The following is a 16,776-nucleotide window of genomic DNA, read 5'->3' on the forward strand; positions in this document are numbered from 1 at the left end:
GTGTCCAGGGGAAGAAACATTCCTTGACACTTTCTTCTGTGACCCTTGAAGATGCAGGACTCATTTCCTTTAAAGCAGAAGGCATTAATTCATCGGGGAGGCTCACTGTGACAGGTATTGGTTGGTGCAAGGTGTGATTATCTGCTCCTGTCCCAGATGACTTGAACAGCAGAACCAGCTTTCCTTCCAGCTGCAAAGAATGTTATGCACTGGGCCATTGCCACCAGAGTATCCCTCAGATATCAAGAGGATTGTTGTAACATGATTGTCCCTAGCACAAGTAATGATAATGTGCTCAAAACAATAGGTTTTTTTGTTGTTAATGACATGTTCTAGTAAGCATGGAGAGTAGGCACTGCCTTTCATTATTCCTTATGCCAGATGCTCCTAGAGACCTAATTCCCAACTAAATCCACATCCTTCTTTCTCCTTCTCAGAACTGCCTGTGAAAATCAGCAAACCATTGGCAGACATTAGCATCACTCAGAAGGACAAGGTCACATTTGAGTGTGAGCTGTCCAGGCCCAAGGTAGACGTCAAGTGGTTCAAGGTATGGCATGTAATGGTATTTTCCTTTCTGACTTCTCTGGAAATGAATGAGAGCCTTTAATTTCACTTCCAAGGGATGCAAGTCTGAGCTTTTGCTTGATAGCTTTTGCACTGCTCTCTTTTCTTTATGCTCTTTTACTTGCCCAGATCAGCACTCTTTGTTATTATGTCCTGAGTTCATTTATCAAGTTGAAATGGAAGTTTGTTTTGGGTTTCATGTGAACTCCTGAGGTCATGCTGCACAAAATATTGTTGGTTGGAGCACAGTCTTGAGCTTCAACTCTAACACAGAAATTGTCAGCCAGGATTTTGTAGCCTTGTTGTGAACTTGGTTTTAGGGTGAAATTTCAGTTTTCTTTGCATGTGACAGTGTGAGAATTTGCTCTGGCACTTTCTGTACCTCCCCGGTGCTCAGCTGTTCCTTCCCTTACTTGGGGATAACGTCATTTATTCAAGGTGATGTCCAAACGAGCTTGTTAACAGTCCTCCGCAGTGCTTTAAGCTGTCATAGGTCAGCCAGAATTTCTGCATGTTCTATAGCCATTCCTACATGTTGAAAACACTGCACTGTGCTTAAGCTTCAGCATATGTTCCAGTAAGCACAGTTCCATTAATTCTAGGGGAGTGGGTGAATTAAGCATAGATCTGAAGGCTCCCTTTGCTCAGTGCAGAGATGGAAGGACTCATGGAGATCTGACTTGATATTTTCCCTTGTAGGATGGGAAGGAGCTCCATCAAAGTAAAAAAGTGGGCATTACTTCCCAGGGAAATAAGAGAAGTCTCATTTTTCACAAGAGTGAATATGAAGATCAGGGAACATGCACGTGCCAAGCAGCTGAAGACAAGACATCAGCTACCCTAAAGGTTCGTGGTATGTTTACCTGAATGAGCAAATAAACTGTGTTTTGGACCACAGGAAAAAATGCTTCCTGGGCAGTTTGAGCATTTCTTCGTTAGTCCTTTTGGATACCTTTCTCTTTCTTCTTTATGCTCAAGACAGATTTTCCCTCCTTGTGTTGCACTGGTTAAACCCCAGTTTGTAGCTCATCACCAGGCTCTGAAGCATCAGACTGGTTACTGAACACACGGGTCTGCTGTGCCCTGGTAAATGCCACCTGCCAAAGGGACTTCTGAAAGGATGCTTTTTTCTGATTTCCTACTAGATGCTGTCCTCATGTGGCCACTTGGGTTCAGTGTTAGCATGAACATGAACATGTGTCCTGTCCCATGACTTTGGTGAACTCTCATTTTCTCTCTCAGTCTGCAACCAGGTTGCGTTGCAGTTTCAGTACTGGCTGTTTTATGCAGCCATTCCATTTGTTCTGGTTTAGGTTCTTTTTTTTTTTTTTTTTTTCTTTTTTTCAGGCATCATTTCTATACAGTAGACAAAGCCAGCTTATTACATTTGATTTACAGTTTTTAGCTTTTGCTGGTAAGCATTTCAGCTCTCGGGCAGTTTTACCGACAGGTTTGAAGAGCTGAAATGGACCAGCCTGGACAAGATGGTCTGTTTTTGGTGGTGTAATGAATTTCTGAAGTTAAACTGATAGACCCTGTAAGGTTTTACAGTGTATGACTCACGTCTGGCAGAGCTATCACTGCAAGGAGTGTTTATGTATTTAGCATTTGGGGAGGCAAATGGTTGGGGATACTCTTTCATTTGCTTGCGTCTCAGAGTGAATCACTAGTATGTGAACCATCCTTCATCTCCTTTGTATTGCTTTTGTGTGTGTCTGTGTGTGGTTTCCCCTGTGAATTTCATCCTTTCCAGTTATATGTAAGTTCTCTTTTGAGCAGTGAAATTAGATGTTCCATCAGCAGTCATAATGGTAAAGCTGAGTTGCCACGTTATCTGTGTCCTTTCTGTCTGGCGTCTCAATAACTGCTGCCCCACCACAATATCTGCCTAATACTTCAGCTCCATGGATGCCTCCTTGTGCAAACTGAGAGCCTGGATTTGGTGTGCATAGATCTGGGCTTACATCTGTGCTGGTAAATGCACTAGTGCATGGGCTAAGCAGTCCTGCCTCCTGTGCTGTGGGCATTGAGATGGGGCTCCTACAAGCTGCCCATTGCAAGATATTTAGAAACTAATTGCTGCAGAGGTTTCCATCCTCTTTTCAGACTAACTAAAATTTGGTTAGTGGGATCAAAACAGAAGGGGCAGGGAGGGAGAGCTGACCAAGGACTACTGATGGAACAAATATGAATCCTTGGTTCCTCAGGATTCCCTGCATCAGCAGTTGGCAACAGGAGTAAGGGGGCTCAGGAGGACACTGTGGAGTAGTGTGAAAAATGAGCGAAGGGAGTTACTAATTGATGCCTCTTGGAAAGCAGTCCAAGAGTGGTCCTCTTCATAAACTCTCCTCTTGTGTGTGGTTTTATCTTTATGAGGTGTTCATAACAAGTGATGTGTAGATCTCCCTTATCTCATAATGTCTTTGCCTGCCTGCAGTGAATATGCAGGATACAGGATCATATACGAGCTTCTTTGAATTACTGCTCATGTCAGGAGATAAAATCTGCCTATTCTTTGAACTAACACTGGCGAGGGTTAGTTATTCTGGCTACCAAGAGAATGACACAGCAGACTAAACTTTTTCTTTTCCTTCTTTGTCAAATGCCTTTTCATCCAACGACGTGTCCCATAGAAATTCAGAGCAGTGTTGGCTGAGGGAAGTGGAAATATTTATCTCCTGCGTGTATCTGCCACCCTATTTAGACATGTCCCTCCTGGCAGAGCACAGAGATTGGAGGAGTTGTATTAGGCACAGGAAAAGAGCACAGGGTTGTTTTTTTTTAATATATACAATGTTAGGGTATATATATGATGTTAAGTGTGATGAAGAAAAGGGAGACATTTGAGTTAGCACACTACTCAAGAGTTCAGTCCCCAGCTTTGCCACTTCACTGCTGTACAGTGCTGAGAAAATTACTCCTTACCTCTGAAATTTAGCCATCCAAGTGGTAAAATAGGGATAACAGGTCTTCTTTTAATTAGCTCTTTATTTGCTGTGCGTTAGATCAAGTGCTTAACAAAGCGTCACCATGTAAGTAATCATTCATAGAAGAACTATCACTACTGAGTTAGCCTCTCTCACAGAAACTGTGCTGATCATTATATATATATATAACATATATATATATATAAAATATATTGATCAATATATATATAGATAATATACATATGTATATATATACATATGTGTATATATATAATGTGTATATATACGTATGTATATATATAATGTGTGTATATACATACATACATACATACATACACACATATATTTGTTTGTTTGTTTTCCTCTTTTTAGAGCTGCCTGAGAGAACTGTGAAGCCTCTGCAAGATAAGATTGCACTTGAAAAGCATCGGGGATTCCTGGAGTGCCAGGTGTCTCGTGCCAATGCTAAAGTGAAGTGGTACAAAAAGGATCTTGAAATTCATCCCAGTGACAAATATGAAATTTTGAGCGATGGCGTGTATCAGAAACTCATCATCAACGATGCGAATTATGAAGATGAGGATACATACACTTGTGATGTTTTTGATGATAAAAGCAGTGCTCATTTCTTTGTTGAAGGTAAAAATAGTAATAATAATAAAATAAAATAAAGGCAGTGGAATGCAGATAGATTTATACAAAAGCCATTCTCGCTTACTTTGAAAACAAAATGCAAATTAAATGAATATTTAAATTCAGAGGGTTTTTTGTTTTCCCAAAGTCCACCGATATTTTTCTTGTTACAATTATAAGGGCAAGAACATCCTGGAAAATGAATTTATCCTAAGTAGAGCCATTACATTTGAGCTACAGGGACCTTTACTAGGAGAAAACTTGTTGTTCAGAGCTAAGTTGCTGTATTTAACCAAAGTAATTATCAATGTCCGTGTTTCATTGAACCTCTATTCCACTTCGTAATGCGAGGAGTTTGATATCGGGATGGGAAGGTCATGGTTTGATTTGGATGTTGGACTGGGAATCAGAAGATCTGGGCTCTCTTCAGGTTGTCAGTCTTATTGTCTGACTTCATAACAACATTCCTTTGTTTCTACTATTTTTTTAATGATGTTTTAAGGCATTTTGAGCTGATAGGTGTAGTGTTCATGTGCAGTAATGCTGACGTGAGTAAGTAGGGTGATAATGTAAGGGTTTTTTACATTCCTTCTAAATCTCTGCTTTCTCTTGTTCCATCCTTCTTAAAGAGCAATCCATTAATCTAGTAAAGGAGCTGTGTGATGAGGATGTGACTGAGCCTGAAGAAGCCAAATTTGAATGCGAGATATCCATTCCTTCTATGAAACCTCCCAAGTGGTATCTACGTGGGGAAGTCTTACAGGCTGGCATAACCTTTATTATGCAGCAAGAAGGCACCATCCACCAGCTGACCATACCGAAAACCACCACTGATATGACAGGCACCATTCAGTTCTCAATTGGCAAATCCAAATCCACAGCCAATCTGCTCGTCAGAGGTAACATATCCTGGCTTGGTTTACATCATGAAGATGAAGAATTAATTAACATACAGTCTTCCTTCACTGGGGTCGTTGAAATATTGTGTGTGTGTCTGGAGGGTCTGCTCCATTTCCAGTTCAAAGTCGTTGGACACTAAATGAGACAGCTGCGTCTCAGTAAAATATGTGTTTGAATAGTTGTGATGTGCTTACTATTCAGATCTAAAGAGCTGTGGTTTTGTCCTTGGCTATTCCAAAGAAGTCAAATCAGGTGAAATTAATTGTATTTCTGAAGTAGACAAGTTTAAGTTTGGTAGCACCTAAATTTGATGCAGTTTGTCATTGATTTCATCTGAAAGAAACTTCCAGGCTTTTTATCAGCTGTTTTCCCGTTGCAGCGTAAGAGTCTCCATTCACATCCTAAAGTACTTGTTATATTTTCAACTCACTCTTATTTGAATAAAAGCCTTAACTGGGAGCAGTTTAATAAGCACAGAACAAGAGCTGGACCTTGCATTTGGTAGATAATATACAGTATTACTTTATAGAAATGTAGTCAATGGCATTCCCTATAGGCAATTGTTTGTTTTATCTTTAGAGTGGTTCAAACAACCATTGTGAAGATGAAATTAATTGGGATGGAATACACACAAGAGACTTTCCTCTTCTTCCAATTGTCCTCATCCTTTCTTCTCTTCCACCCCTGTTTTGCAGATTACCATATACAAATCACCAGGAAGTTGGAGGACAAGACAGCTTTGGAACATCATTCTGTCATCCTGTCCTGTGACTTCAGGCCTTCTCAAAGGTTGTGAAATGGTTCAAGGGCCACACACCCATCGAGCCCTCTGAGAAATACAAGATCAAGAGGGATAAGCATTCAGCAGCGCTCAAGATTCTGAAGCTGAAGCCCGATGATGCTGGTGTGTACAAGTGCAAGGCGGGAATTGCAGAGACTGAGGCCACGCTGACAGCTGAAGGTATGAGCAGGGAGGGTGGCCTCTTCCATGTCCTATTTCACCTCAGATTTCTCTTCTCTTGGTTGATTTCTGCCGTTCTCCCCTGCTAACTTTATAAATGTATAATCTTCACTGAGAAGATTACACAAAGATCATCTAGTCTAACCATTCTACCACATCCCAGTATGCGTTAGTAGTGTCACATACATAGTGACAGCGCTGCTTCTAGCCTCAAAATACGAAGAGATGTACTCTCCTGATGTAGCAGACTTTGTTTATATTACTGATAATACCTACAGCAGTGCTGATGTTAGAGAAATGGAGATCACGATTCTGAAAGAACTGAACTTTGATTTGGGACGGCCTCTTCACTTCACTTCTTAAGAAGAGCATCAAAAGCTGGGGAGGCGGATGCTGAGCAACATACACTAGCAAAATACCTCATGGAACTGACGCTGATAGACTAGTGGTAACAGTTCACCTTGTTTCCCCACAGCCCGCAATGTAGAAGTAACGAAGCACCTGCAGGATGTGGAAATTGAAGAAGAGAGCTCTGCTGTCTTCTCCTGCGAGCTGTCCCATGATGACGAGGACGTGGAATGGTTCCTGAATGGCAACCACCTTTACACCAACAATTACAATGAAATCAAGAACGCTGGCAATTGCTGCACACTGACAATGAAGCAGGTTAAGCCTGAGGATGCTGGCTCAGTGACAGTGAAGTCAGACAAGGTGTCAGAAAGCGCGCGCCTGAAGGTGATAGGTGGGTCTGATCACAGCCCTCCTGGATGCAAGAGATGCTAAGGAGCTCCAGTTCATTCTGTTGTGCAGCAGTCCTGCTTCTAAAGCTCACCTCTCTGGGGTGACAAGTCATCAGGGGCTTTCTTCCAGTGGAAGGTTCCATTGCAGCAGATATCAACGAAGGAGGATGGTTTTGGTGTCCTGCCAAAGCATTCCATTGCTTTTTATCATCGTTTTACTTAACACAAGGAGAGTTACAAGAGCAATTTCTTTTACTGCTTCAGTAACATGCAGTGTCAATGCTGTTGCCCCAAGGATTTATGACTGCAGGGAGAGATCATTCAGTGTGTGTTTTGCCTCTGGAATGACTAATGACCAGGCTGTGAACAACCTGATCTAGCTGTGAATGTCCCTGTTTATTGCAGGGGAGCTGGGCTAGATGGCCTTTAAGGGTCTCTTCCAATTCTAAGGATACTGTGATTCTAATCTGCTCTCCCCAGCAATTAAGCTCTTTTACTCTATGCGCTCAGAGTTTGAAGGATTTCCTCTTTCTCCTTTCCTTTGCATTTGGTGGATGTTTTTTCCCCAGTATAAACATCTGATGTGTGAAATAGAAGATAGATAAAAGGAGTCAATAAAAGAGGAAAATCAAAAGTGTTCAGCAGCTTATCCTCTTAATCCTGTGGCCTGCTGTATGAGCTCTGCTCCATGTGAGGGCAATGCCAGCTCTCCAGCTTTAGAAGAGCTGCATCCCAATTACTTCATATGATATCAGTCCCACCCACAGCAATGCAGGCTGTCCCTCCTGTTCCCTGTATTCTCCTACTGATTAGTTCAGAATTCCTTAAAGCGCATTCTGTCAAGAGACATGAAACCGCTTTAGGTTCTATATTGGTGTTGTCAGTACTGGTAAAGATTTATTGATCTCTCCTTAAAAAGCTGAAAGCAACTGGAAATGTCTCAACTTCTGTATCACGTTGTTCTGTTTTGGCTGTTTAATTGCAGAGAAGCCTGCTGTCTTCATGAAGTCCTTGGATGATGTTTTTGGTGAGGAGCGGGGTGTGATTAAATTGGAATGTGAAGTCTCTAAAGAGAAGGTCAAACCAGTGAGGAAAAAGGACGGTGATGTGCTCACTTCTGGCAACAAGTATGAGCTGGTACAGTCTGGGAAGACCCTATGTCTCCTTCTCCATGACCTCGAGAAGCCAGATGCAGGTTTCTATACCTGTGATATTGGCACTGATGTTGCCAAGTCAAAGGTCAGCGTTCAGGGTAAGTACTGTGGAAAGTAAAGGAGTGCTAAAAGCACATTCAGTGTGGTCACTATGTCTTACACCTATTCCCCCACGAGCCTTAATAGTTTCTACAATAGAAGTGTATTACTGCAATGTAGCGCAGTGATGTCTGGAAAATTCCCATTGCTTTTGATGTAAATGTATCTCCTTTTGCCATGAAAATCACCAAACATGTCAAGAATGTCCTGGAAATGTTTCCTTTCTAAACATCCCTAAAATGGAGAAATGGTTTGAACACCAGTAGGGGTAGGATGGTAACAAAAGAGCGAATAGAAACAGTTAATTTCTTGTCATAGGCAAAACCCTTTTTCTCACCCAGCTTCCTAGAGTTGTCCTCTCTGTTAGGTTGTTCCCTCTGTAGCTCATTGAATCTTCATTGTGCTCCATGGACTGAGCTGCTCTCCTTGTAGTTCTTCCAGAGCAAAGCCAAGAGATTCACGTCTCTTTTTTTTTATAGCTTTCTGGTAATTCTGAGAGGAGAATGTCTTAGAGAATACATCAGTGAGGAACGCAGCCATGATCTGCAAATCCTGAGTTCAAACACCAGTACTGCTACTCACATTGGTCACGAATGCCTTTTCTCCATATAAACCTCATACTAACCTATCTCTTATCTTCCAGAGCTGAATATTGGCATTAGCAAACGGCTGAAAAACACTGAAATCCAGGAGGGAGAAGATTGTACTTTTGAATGCATTCTGTCCCATGAAAGCATTGATGAGTTCAACTGGACACTGAATGGAAGCAGAGTGGAAAGCGGTGGGCGATTTAAAGCTTCTAACTTGGGTTGGTAAGAGACTCTCCTTATCAAAAGTGTGACTCCTACTGACGCTGGGGAAGTCATTTTTACTGCCCGTGGTCTAACCTCCAAAGCCTCTCAGTCTGTGAAAGGTAATGAGATGGGAGAGATTCTGGGGTCTGATTCCTTCAACTGTCTTCTGATAAGATTGTCGTGAGAGCTAACTCATAATATGGTTAAAGTGAATAGCAACCTTCTACTTGAACCTTGAAGCACTGAGAATTTCTCTTAAAAATAAGTAAAAGGAGGAACCATTTGACACAAATGTGAGAACTACCCAAAGCACTGGGGTAGTGTTGGAAATGGGCATCTCACTCCAGCTTGTTCCATTAACAGTAAATCAGGAATGATCTGTTGAGGGAACTGTGGGAGCAAATATCCTCTAAGTATAAGCTGAAGGGATGGCCTTCACATCATCTAGCTGTACAACAAATTCCTATCTAGAACATGTGCATCTGAGAGCATCATCCGAGGCTCCCAGTGTGATGAGTGGAGAGAAGAAAGAGGCAGTTTTCAGTCATGGTTCATCATCCTCAATTGGGTAGATTTAAGAGAGAATAAATGGTGCCTTGAATTCTATTGTCTGTACTTTGCAGATTACTGCTGGCTGTAGGATGGCCTCTGTTGCAAATGCCTCTCTAACTTATCTCCAGCATGTAGATGCATGTATTTTGAGAGAGGCATCCTACCCTAAGTGTATGTTACTCAAAAAGCATGTTTTCTTTCAGAAAAACCTACGGAGGTTACAAAACAGCTGGAGGATACGACAGCAGCAGCAGGGCAGGACATCAGCCTAAGCTGTGAGCTGTCGAAACAGATGTGAACATCAGTTGGTAGAAGGATGGCAAAGCAATCAGAAAAAGCCAGAAGTACGACTTGCAGCAGGAGGGAACTGGGGCCATTCTGATCATCCATGATTCTACTGCCAAGGACAGCGGGGAGTACACCTGTGAGACAGAGGACTCTGAAACAAAAGCCAGGGTTACTGCAAGGTGAGTTGAAAAGCACACTGGGGATGGCATGTAGAGAAGTCGAGGTAAATATCTGCAGCCTGTGGGTGATGTTTTTCTCTTCTGTTTCCTTGAGCGGGATCAGTTCTTAGTTTTCAGAAAATATGATGGATTAAAGTCTTTTTCTTAAAATAATCTGGAAACTGAATGATTCTCCAGTGTGATGTGGATCTGGGCAGCCTGGTCTGGTGGTTGGTGACCCCTTGGCAGGGGCTTTAAAACTAGATGATCTTTGAGGTCCTTTTCAACCCAGGCCATTCTATGATTCTGTGATCATTCTATGATTCTATGATCTTGGGTGTTAGTGAGCCAAGAAAATATGGCAATCTGAATTAGTCTATATTGAATATGTGTAATCTAAACTATATGGAGTTGATCAGATGAGATCCTACCAGCGCATGTATAATGGTATTAAACTTTCCAGATATCTTCTGGAATGATCAAGCCTATGAATGGGTGGACTCTGTGGACTTCTTAGATTCTTTGCATCTCTATGTGATGTTCTAGAAGTGAGGGCAAAGGAGATTCAGGACACCTCTGTATGCTTGAGACTTGTTCGGGTAACAAATCCCTTTGTCCCACACCCTCATCCCCCTCTTTTCCTTCCAGAAAAACCTAATTACTTTATCAAGGAACTTTCAGATCTGAAAACTGAAGAAAGTGGAACTACAATTTTTTCATTTCAGTGCGAGAAATGCTCATACATTGTCATATGGAGGAAAGGCATTGCTGAGCTCAGGCCTGGCAGGAAATACGAGATGGCACAGAAAGGACGAGACCTGCAGCTGAGCATAAGAAATCTGGAGAAAAGTGACAGTGACGTGTACACCTGTGACATTGGTGATGCCCAGTCCAGAGCCAAGCTGGTTGTACAAGGTATGTGTGAGAGCCATATGACTGCGCATCCTGTTTCTCCACTCCCAAGACATTATCCTGGTAGAATTTGTACATTTATGGCAGGTCTTTGGGGCTGCAGCTGTCTGGCCTGAATAGCGGTTCACAAGCCATGCACAGAGCGAGCTGCATGGAAAGGGAAAGAACTACCAACTAGAGCAGTGCCATTGAGAACTTTATGTATCATTTAAAAACCAAAAATGCTGATGTACGGTGAGGCTGGTGACCCAGAAATCAGTGTGAACTTTCTATCTCTGACCTTTCTGAGTTAAAAATAGTTCTCTAAAGTTCTAGGCAAAAATTCCTTGATGCAGCATTCTGGGTAGTTGTCACGGTTTAAACAAAAATCTACCTGTGTTCGTGACAGGGGGGCCACAGGCAAGCGAGGTGCTAGAAGGAGCTGAACCTCAGTCCCAGCTACTTCAGAAGCAGCCCGAACCCCCTCATACACGGCTAAGATCTCCTTCTCAGTTTAAGCATAGCGCTCCTCAGACCCTTTATATGCTCGACTCCAAAATCCCAGGGGTCGGCCTTGGGTCTCTCCTGAAGCTCTTTGCCACAAACTCCAAGTGGGACCTTTTTCTCCAGCAGCAGTTTAGATTATGTTTTTCACATCCTGTCCCGTCCGTACTGGCCCCAAGGCCACGGCATGGGCTATCTCTTGTTTTATCTGCTCAAAAGCCTGCTGCTGCTTAGGACCCCATGAGAAATTATTCTTCTTCCACGTTACCTGATAGAGGGGGCTCACTATGTGGCTGTAGTTTGGGACATGCATTCTCCAAAAGCCCACTACTCCCAGAAAAGATTGGGTCTCTGTTTTATTTGTGGGCGGAGACATAGTAGTGATTTTGTCAGTCACATCTGCTGGGATGTGTCGATGCCCATCTTGCCGTTTTACACCTAAAAACTGGATTTCCTGGGCAGGCCCCTTCACCTTGCTGCGCTTAATGGGAAAACCAGCTTGCAAAAGAATTTGGATTATCTGTTTTCCTTTCTTGAAAACCTCTGCTGCTGTATGGCCCCACACGACAATATCATCAATATACTGCAAGTGTTCGGGAGCATTACCCTGTTCCAAGACAGCTTGGATCAACCAATGGAAATGGTTGGGCTGTGCTTCCACCCTTGAGGTAAACAGTTCCAGGTATACTGAACAGCTCTCCAGGTAAAAGCAAACTGTGACCTACATTTTGCAGCCAATGGGATGGAAAAGTAGGCATTAGCAATGTCAATGATGGCAAACCACCTTGCTTCTTTTGACTCCAGTTCATACTGGAGTTCTATCATGTCTGGTACAGCAGCACTCAATGGAGGTGTGAATTCATTCAGGCCACGGTAATCCAGCGTCAGCCTCCATTCTCCATTGGCTTTACGCACTGGCCATATGGGGCTGTTAAAAGGCGAGTGAGTTTTGCTAATCAATCCCTGATTCTCTAATTGGCGAATTAGCTTGTGAATGAGGAGCAATGAGTCCCTATTGGTGCGGAACTGCTGTCTTGTACCACTTTGGTGGCAATTGGTACCACTTGGTCTTTTACCTGGAGCAACCCCACAGCAGAAGGATCATCTGACAGACCAGGTAAAGCTGACAGCTGCTTAACACAGTTTGTGTTAACAGCAGCTATCCCAAAGGCCCATCGATAGCCCTTGGGATCCTTAAAATATCTCATCCTAAGGTCATCAATACCCAAAATACATGGAGCCTCTGGACCAGTCACAGTAGGGTGTTTTTGCCAGTTTTTACCATTGAGGCTTATTTCGGCCTCCAACATAGTCAATTCTTGGGAACCCCCAGTCACTCCATGGATCTATATTGGTTGTGTCCCTTGGTGACTTGAGGGCATTAGGGTGCATTGTGCGCCAGTGTCCACCAAGGCTTTATATTTCTGTGGTTGAGATGTGCCAGGCCACCTAATCCACACAGCCCAGTATACTCTATTGTCCCTTTCCCCGCCCAGGCTGTAGTCAGGGCCCCTCTATTGGTTACCTCGATGGCTTGCAGCAACTGGAACTTCCCCCCTTTTGGGGCATGTAGCCCTGTCTTTCATGTCTCATGTCCAGTTCCACATGTTGTTTGAAGCACCATCTTAGAGGCAGCCTTTATTTCTCCAGCCCACCACTCTCTTGTACCACGAGAGCTCTCCTGCTTCTCGCTGTGATGTGAGACCAAATGGAAGGCCCTGCAGAAGTCTGGGTAGGTGATGTCAGTTGCTGTTCCTTTCCCCAACTGGTGCTGGGAAAAGCAGGGAATGGGACTGGGAGACATCCCGGCGGTGGGATCCTGCCTAAGCAGAAATGAATGGCTGTTCTGATCCATGTATTTTAACCTGAGTGAATCTGACACTAATGAGGGAGGTGAGGGACCTGTGGGAAGAAAATGTATGTGCTGCAGTTTGTGGTGCAAGGTGTTCTAGGAGCTGCTGGTAACAGCAGAAGTCTTCCTTTTTTGACGGGGAGAGGATTAACAAGGTTATTTTAATGAATCTATTTCCTTTCTGTTCATCTTTCATACTACCTCTCAAAAAACTGTCTGTGGATTCTGTCATAGTTTTGTGCTGTTGCTGTCAATATTCTACATCATAACATCATGTGCAGTATGAATCATTAATTGAGGGTATAAATAGTGGAATCATGTACAAAGGAAAAAGGGTTAAAGAGAAAGTAAATTTATGTGTGGATTCTATGCATTCTCAAGTAGTAGTTCTTGCTAAAGAGAATTCGTGTGCACTCTGTGCTTTCATCTGCACAAAGGATCTTGTAATCATCTCTGTCTGTGTTTCTTTTAGACCCAGAGATGGAGCAGAGAGGAACACAGACTTGGGTGGATCTTCATTCAGGAGCAGGGACACGTCATGCTCATCTGAGGTGTCTGGCTGACAGCAAGAGCAGAGAGGTAAGTTTCATAGGGTCGCATGCCCATTTTATTTTATTTTTCATTCATGATGCATAGAGGCGTTCCCCAGACAAAGTGAGCATTTCTCAACTGGACTTTCTAGAAATGAGCTAGGCAGTGAAAATGGGTTTGAAGCATTCCTAAGAGCCCCGCAAGAGAATGCTGAGAGTTAATCTGGCACCCTCCTTTGGAAACGTCCGTTGTCTGTCAGCTCTTCAGCTGTGCCCTAACACCTCCCATTGCACTGCCACACCAGGATAGAATTCCAAGCCCACACTGAGTCCTGGAATGTTGTGGTGCCGTGTTGGAATCAGACGTGACCACGTGGTCTTGGCTCCCCGCCTTGTGGGGGGTCATGGTGGACCAGGCTGTTGGCCGTTGGTGATGTCATAAGCGGCTGGAATGAGGGGAGGAGCGGTGCGTTCTGTGTTCCTTTGTGGGTGAGCTAGTGGTCGGAGTGGTTGCTTGATTTGTTGTTCTTGTGCGTTTAGTGTCGTTAGTGCCGTTAGTTAGTGTTGTTAGTTAGTGTTGTTAGTTAGTGTTGTTAGTTAGTGTTGTTAGTTAGTGTTGTTAGTTAGTGCCTTTAGTTAGTGCCGTTAGTTAGTGCCTTTAGTTAGTGCTTTTAGTTAGTATTTTTAGTTAGTGCCGTTAGTTAGTGCCGTTAGTTAGTGCATTTAGTTAGTGCTTTTAGTTAGTATTTTTAGTTAGTGCCTTTAGTTAGTTCCTTTAGTTAGTGCCTTTATTGCCTTTTTCTTCTCACCGTCGTGTGCAGCAGCTTGTAGGTAAGCTGAGCTGGCGTGGGATGGATGGGTGGGCAGTGAGGTGTTGAGAACTGCTGGCTGTCGGAGCTCACAGCACCGTATTGCTTACTCTTGACCATCAGACGTAATTTTCCCCGGTACACACGTTCCAAAGGGGGTATCAGTAAAGTTGGCACCTGTCCCGTGCTTCTTCCATTGTGTTTGCTCAGTAGTGGAAGCATTGTAAAGTTGCTGGGCGGACAGGCATCACGTAGCCTGAGACTCAGCATGTCTTGCAGCAAGTGGATGGGACGGTTGTGCTGTGTGTGTTATTCCATGACTGTCTTAGCCCTGCTCACTGACCTGCTCTTTCTCTCTCCTCTCCTCACCCTCCGCCCACTGCCTCGGTGCAGCTTTTGCTCTCATTCCATCCGAGCAAAGCGACAACTGCTGCAGATAGCTTGAGGTGATCTCACTGCCAGGTACGTGCCATGATTTGTCCCCCCGCATGGTTTTGCCGCAGGGTATGCGCGGGTAGCTCTGAAGAAGTCTGTCCATACTGTGCTGTGTGAATAGAGAAAACAGAAGTGTGTTTCTGCTCTGTTCCAGCTGTTCACACTTGCTGTTATGGGTGCTGCGTGCAGTGAGATCAGCCGTGAGCCTGAGGTGGCGGCGACGGAGGTACAGTATGAAGCTCTGGCCGGTCTTTGTTCCCTGTGTTGAACCATTAGAAGGAGCTGCAGATGTACTCTCCTGCAGGAAAGAATGGGCCAAAAAGGGCCTGGCCACCTGTCTGTGCCAGTGCCATTGCTGATTAGTCTGGGTAGAGAGAGATGCATCTTTGCATGGCCTGGCAATGCACACCAGGAAGGGAAATAACTGTGATGAGACGTGCAGCTCCTTCTGAAGTGCTCCTGATAAGGATAGAGCGCATTTGCTGCAGCTTTCTCTGCAGATGTGCTCCTCACCTTGAAATCCTCCTGGTTTGTCCTCAGTGCCCTGACCACAGCCTGTGCTCTGTTTTGCAGGCCGATAACATGCGGGAGCCGCAGCTGGTGCGTGCTATGTCATCTTTAAACGTACCAGCGATTGCGGCAGCCCATGTTATTAGGAGCCACGTCGCCCAGGGGCCGGATGAGCTCTCTCTGGAGGTAAGCAGTTCCAGGCGTTCCTTGTTGTTGTGCACAGAGAGTAGTATAGAGTGTGAACGCCTCGGGAATACTCTCATATTTTGTGTCGTAGAAGAAGGCTTTTGTTTTAGCTGTGCTGAAGCTGGGATTGATGTTTCAATCTTTTGCAGGTTGGAGACATCGTGTGCATTGTTGATATGCCACCAAAGGAGATGAGCCCCTGGTGGAGAGGCAAGCGTGGCTTTGAGGTAGGCACACATTTTTGACTAGAGAGCACAGCTTCAGTAGTGTCTAGAATCTCCGGTTGGAGCTGCTCTGCCTGCACAGGATGGCTTCTGGATGCAAACAGTTGCCCTGTGTCGGTGTCAGAGGACCTTCCCTTTGGCTCTGGGCTTGGGCTAATGCCCACCTGTCTTTTTGTTCTTATTACAGGTTGGTTTTTTCCCTGGTGAGTGCGTGGAACTCATCAGGGGAAAACTGCCCGAGTCCATCCTACATTCATTGCCAAAGCCAGGTGCGTATTTTACATTTGACAATGCGGGTTAGTAAAATGGGGTCTGAACGTGGCTTTCAGGGGGTTCATTAATGCCCGAGTTGAGCAAGCTTAGAAAGAGAACTGCATTAAGCTCCTTGGGCACCTCCAGGGATGGGGAAAATCCGTTCTTGTGTGTCCTTGTTGGGAACATGCTTTCTGTTGTTACGTGTTCTGTTGAATGCGTTGCACTTGGCCTCATCCAACCGAGCCAAGCCTGAAATGAACTTGTTTCTTTGTTTTGTTGCACAGAGCCAAAGAAACGGGGCAAGTTCATCTCCTGCCTTCGTTGCCCGTTGAAGGCCCGCCCCAGGAGAGCGAAGCAGCCGGAGCCTCCAACATTCTCGGGATCCATGTCCCTGCTTGACATCGTTGAGAGGTATTTAGCCAACAGGACTTGAGGGCTGAGCTGTAGGAATGGAAGCATCCTTTGCTGTTTGAAACAGAGCGCTTTTCTAAGCTGTGTTTCAGCAGAAACCAGGCATTGACAGGAACAGGCAACTATTGGCAAGGGTTCGGTGCAGCTCTTCCCTCACCCTGCACCACGACTGACAGCATGCTCTGTTTTCTCTGCAGAATGAGTTCTCCCAGTAAGAGGGCAGAGTCAGCAGCTTGCAGTTGGCGTTCCTGCTTCTGCCTGGGCAAACCATCCCCTGTGGCCAAACGCCAACTGCAGAGCAGTGCCAGGGAGCCCTCTGAAGCTGAAGTCTTGGTCCTGGCAGGTAAGCATGCAAATCCAGCTTTCAAATCACTGCTTGTCAGCAACACAGGTAGA

General features: G+C 44.4%; 1 protein-coding gene and 3 long non-coding RNA genes across 4 annotated transcripts; all 4 read left to right on the top strand.

Moving 5' to 3' along the window:
- Nucleotides 1–5: 5 nt before the first annotated feature.
- Nucleotides 6–5,030, top strand: LOC146753042 (uncharacterized). Its single transcript, XR_014940333.1, has 5 exons — nt 6–114; nt 438–550; nt 1,267–1,413; nt 3,867–4,133; nt 4,757–5,030. It is a non-coding gene; the product is annotated as an uncharacterized LOC146753042 (long non-coding RNA).
- Nucleotides 5,031–7,649: 2,619 nt separating this feature from the next.
- LOC146753043 (obscurin-like protein 1) lies at nt 7,650–10,319 on the top strand. Its single transcript, XM_085531075.1, has 3 exons — nt 7,650–7,980; nt 8,625–8,789; nt 10,237–10,319. The coding sequence occupies exons 1-3, from the start codon at nt 7,731–7,733 to the stop codon at nt 10,317–10,319; spliced, it is 498 nt and encodes a 165-aa protein (XP_085387201.1). The 5' UTR covers nt 7,650–7,730.
- A 202-nt stretch (nt 10,320–10,521) lies between these two features.
- On the top strand, nt 10,522–13,585 carry LOC146753044 (uncharacterized). Its single transcript, XR_014940263.1, has 3 exons — nt 10,522–10,688; nt 12,819–12,900; nt 13,493–13,585. It is a non-coding gene; the product is annotated as an uncharacterized LOC146753044 (long non-coding RNA).
- Nucleotides 13,586–15,372: 1,787 nt separating this feature from the next.
- Nucleotides 15,373–16,380, top strand: LOC146753045 (uncharacterized). The gene is made up of 2 exons (XR_014940348.1): nt 15,373–15,983; nt 16,254–16,380. It is a non-coding gene; the product is annotated as an uncharacterized LOC146753045 (long non-coding RNA).
- Nucleotides 16,381–16,776: the final 396 nt, after the last annotated feature.

The sequence above is a fragment of the Coturnix japonica genome, unplaced genomic scaffold (assembly GCF_054131305.1).
Source record: "Coturnix japonica strain WE unplaced genomic scaffold, WE-NBRP24 Scf040, whole genome shotgun sequence".
Classification (NCBI taxonomy): domain Eukaryota; kingdom Metazoa; phylum Chordata; class Aves; order Galliformes; family Phasianidae; genus Coturnix; species Coturnix japonica.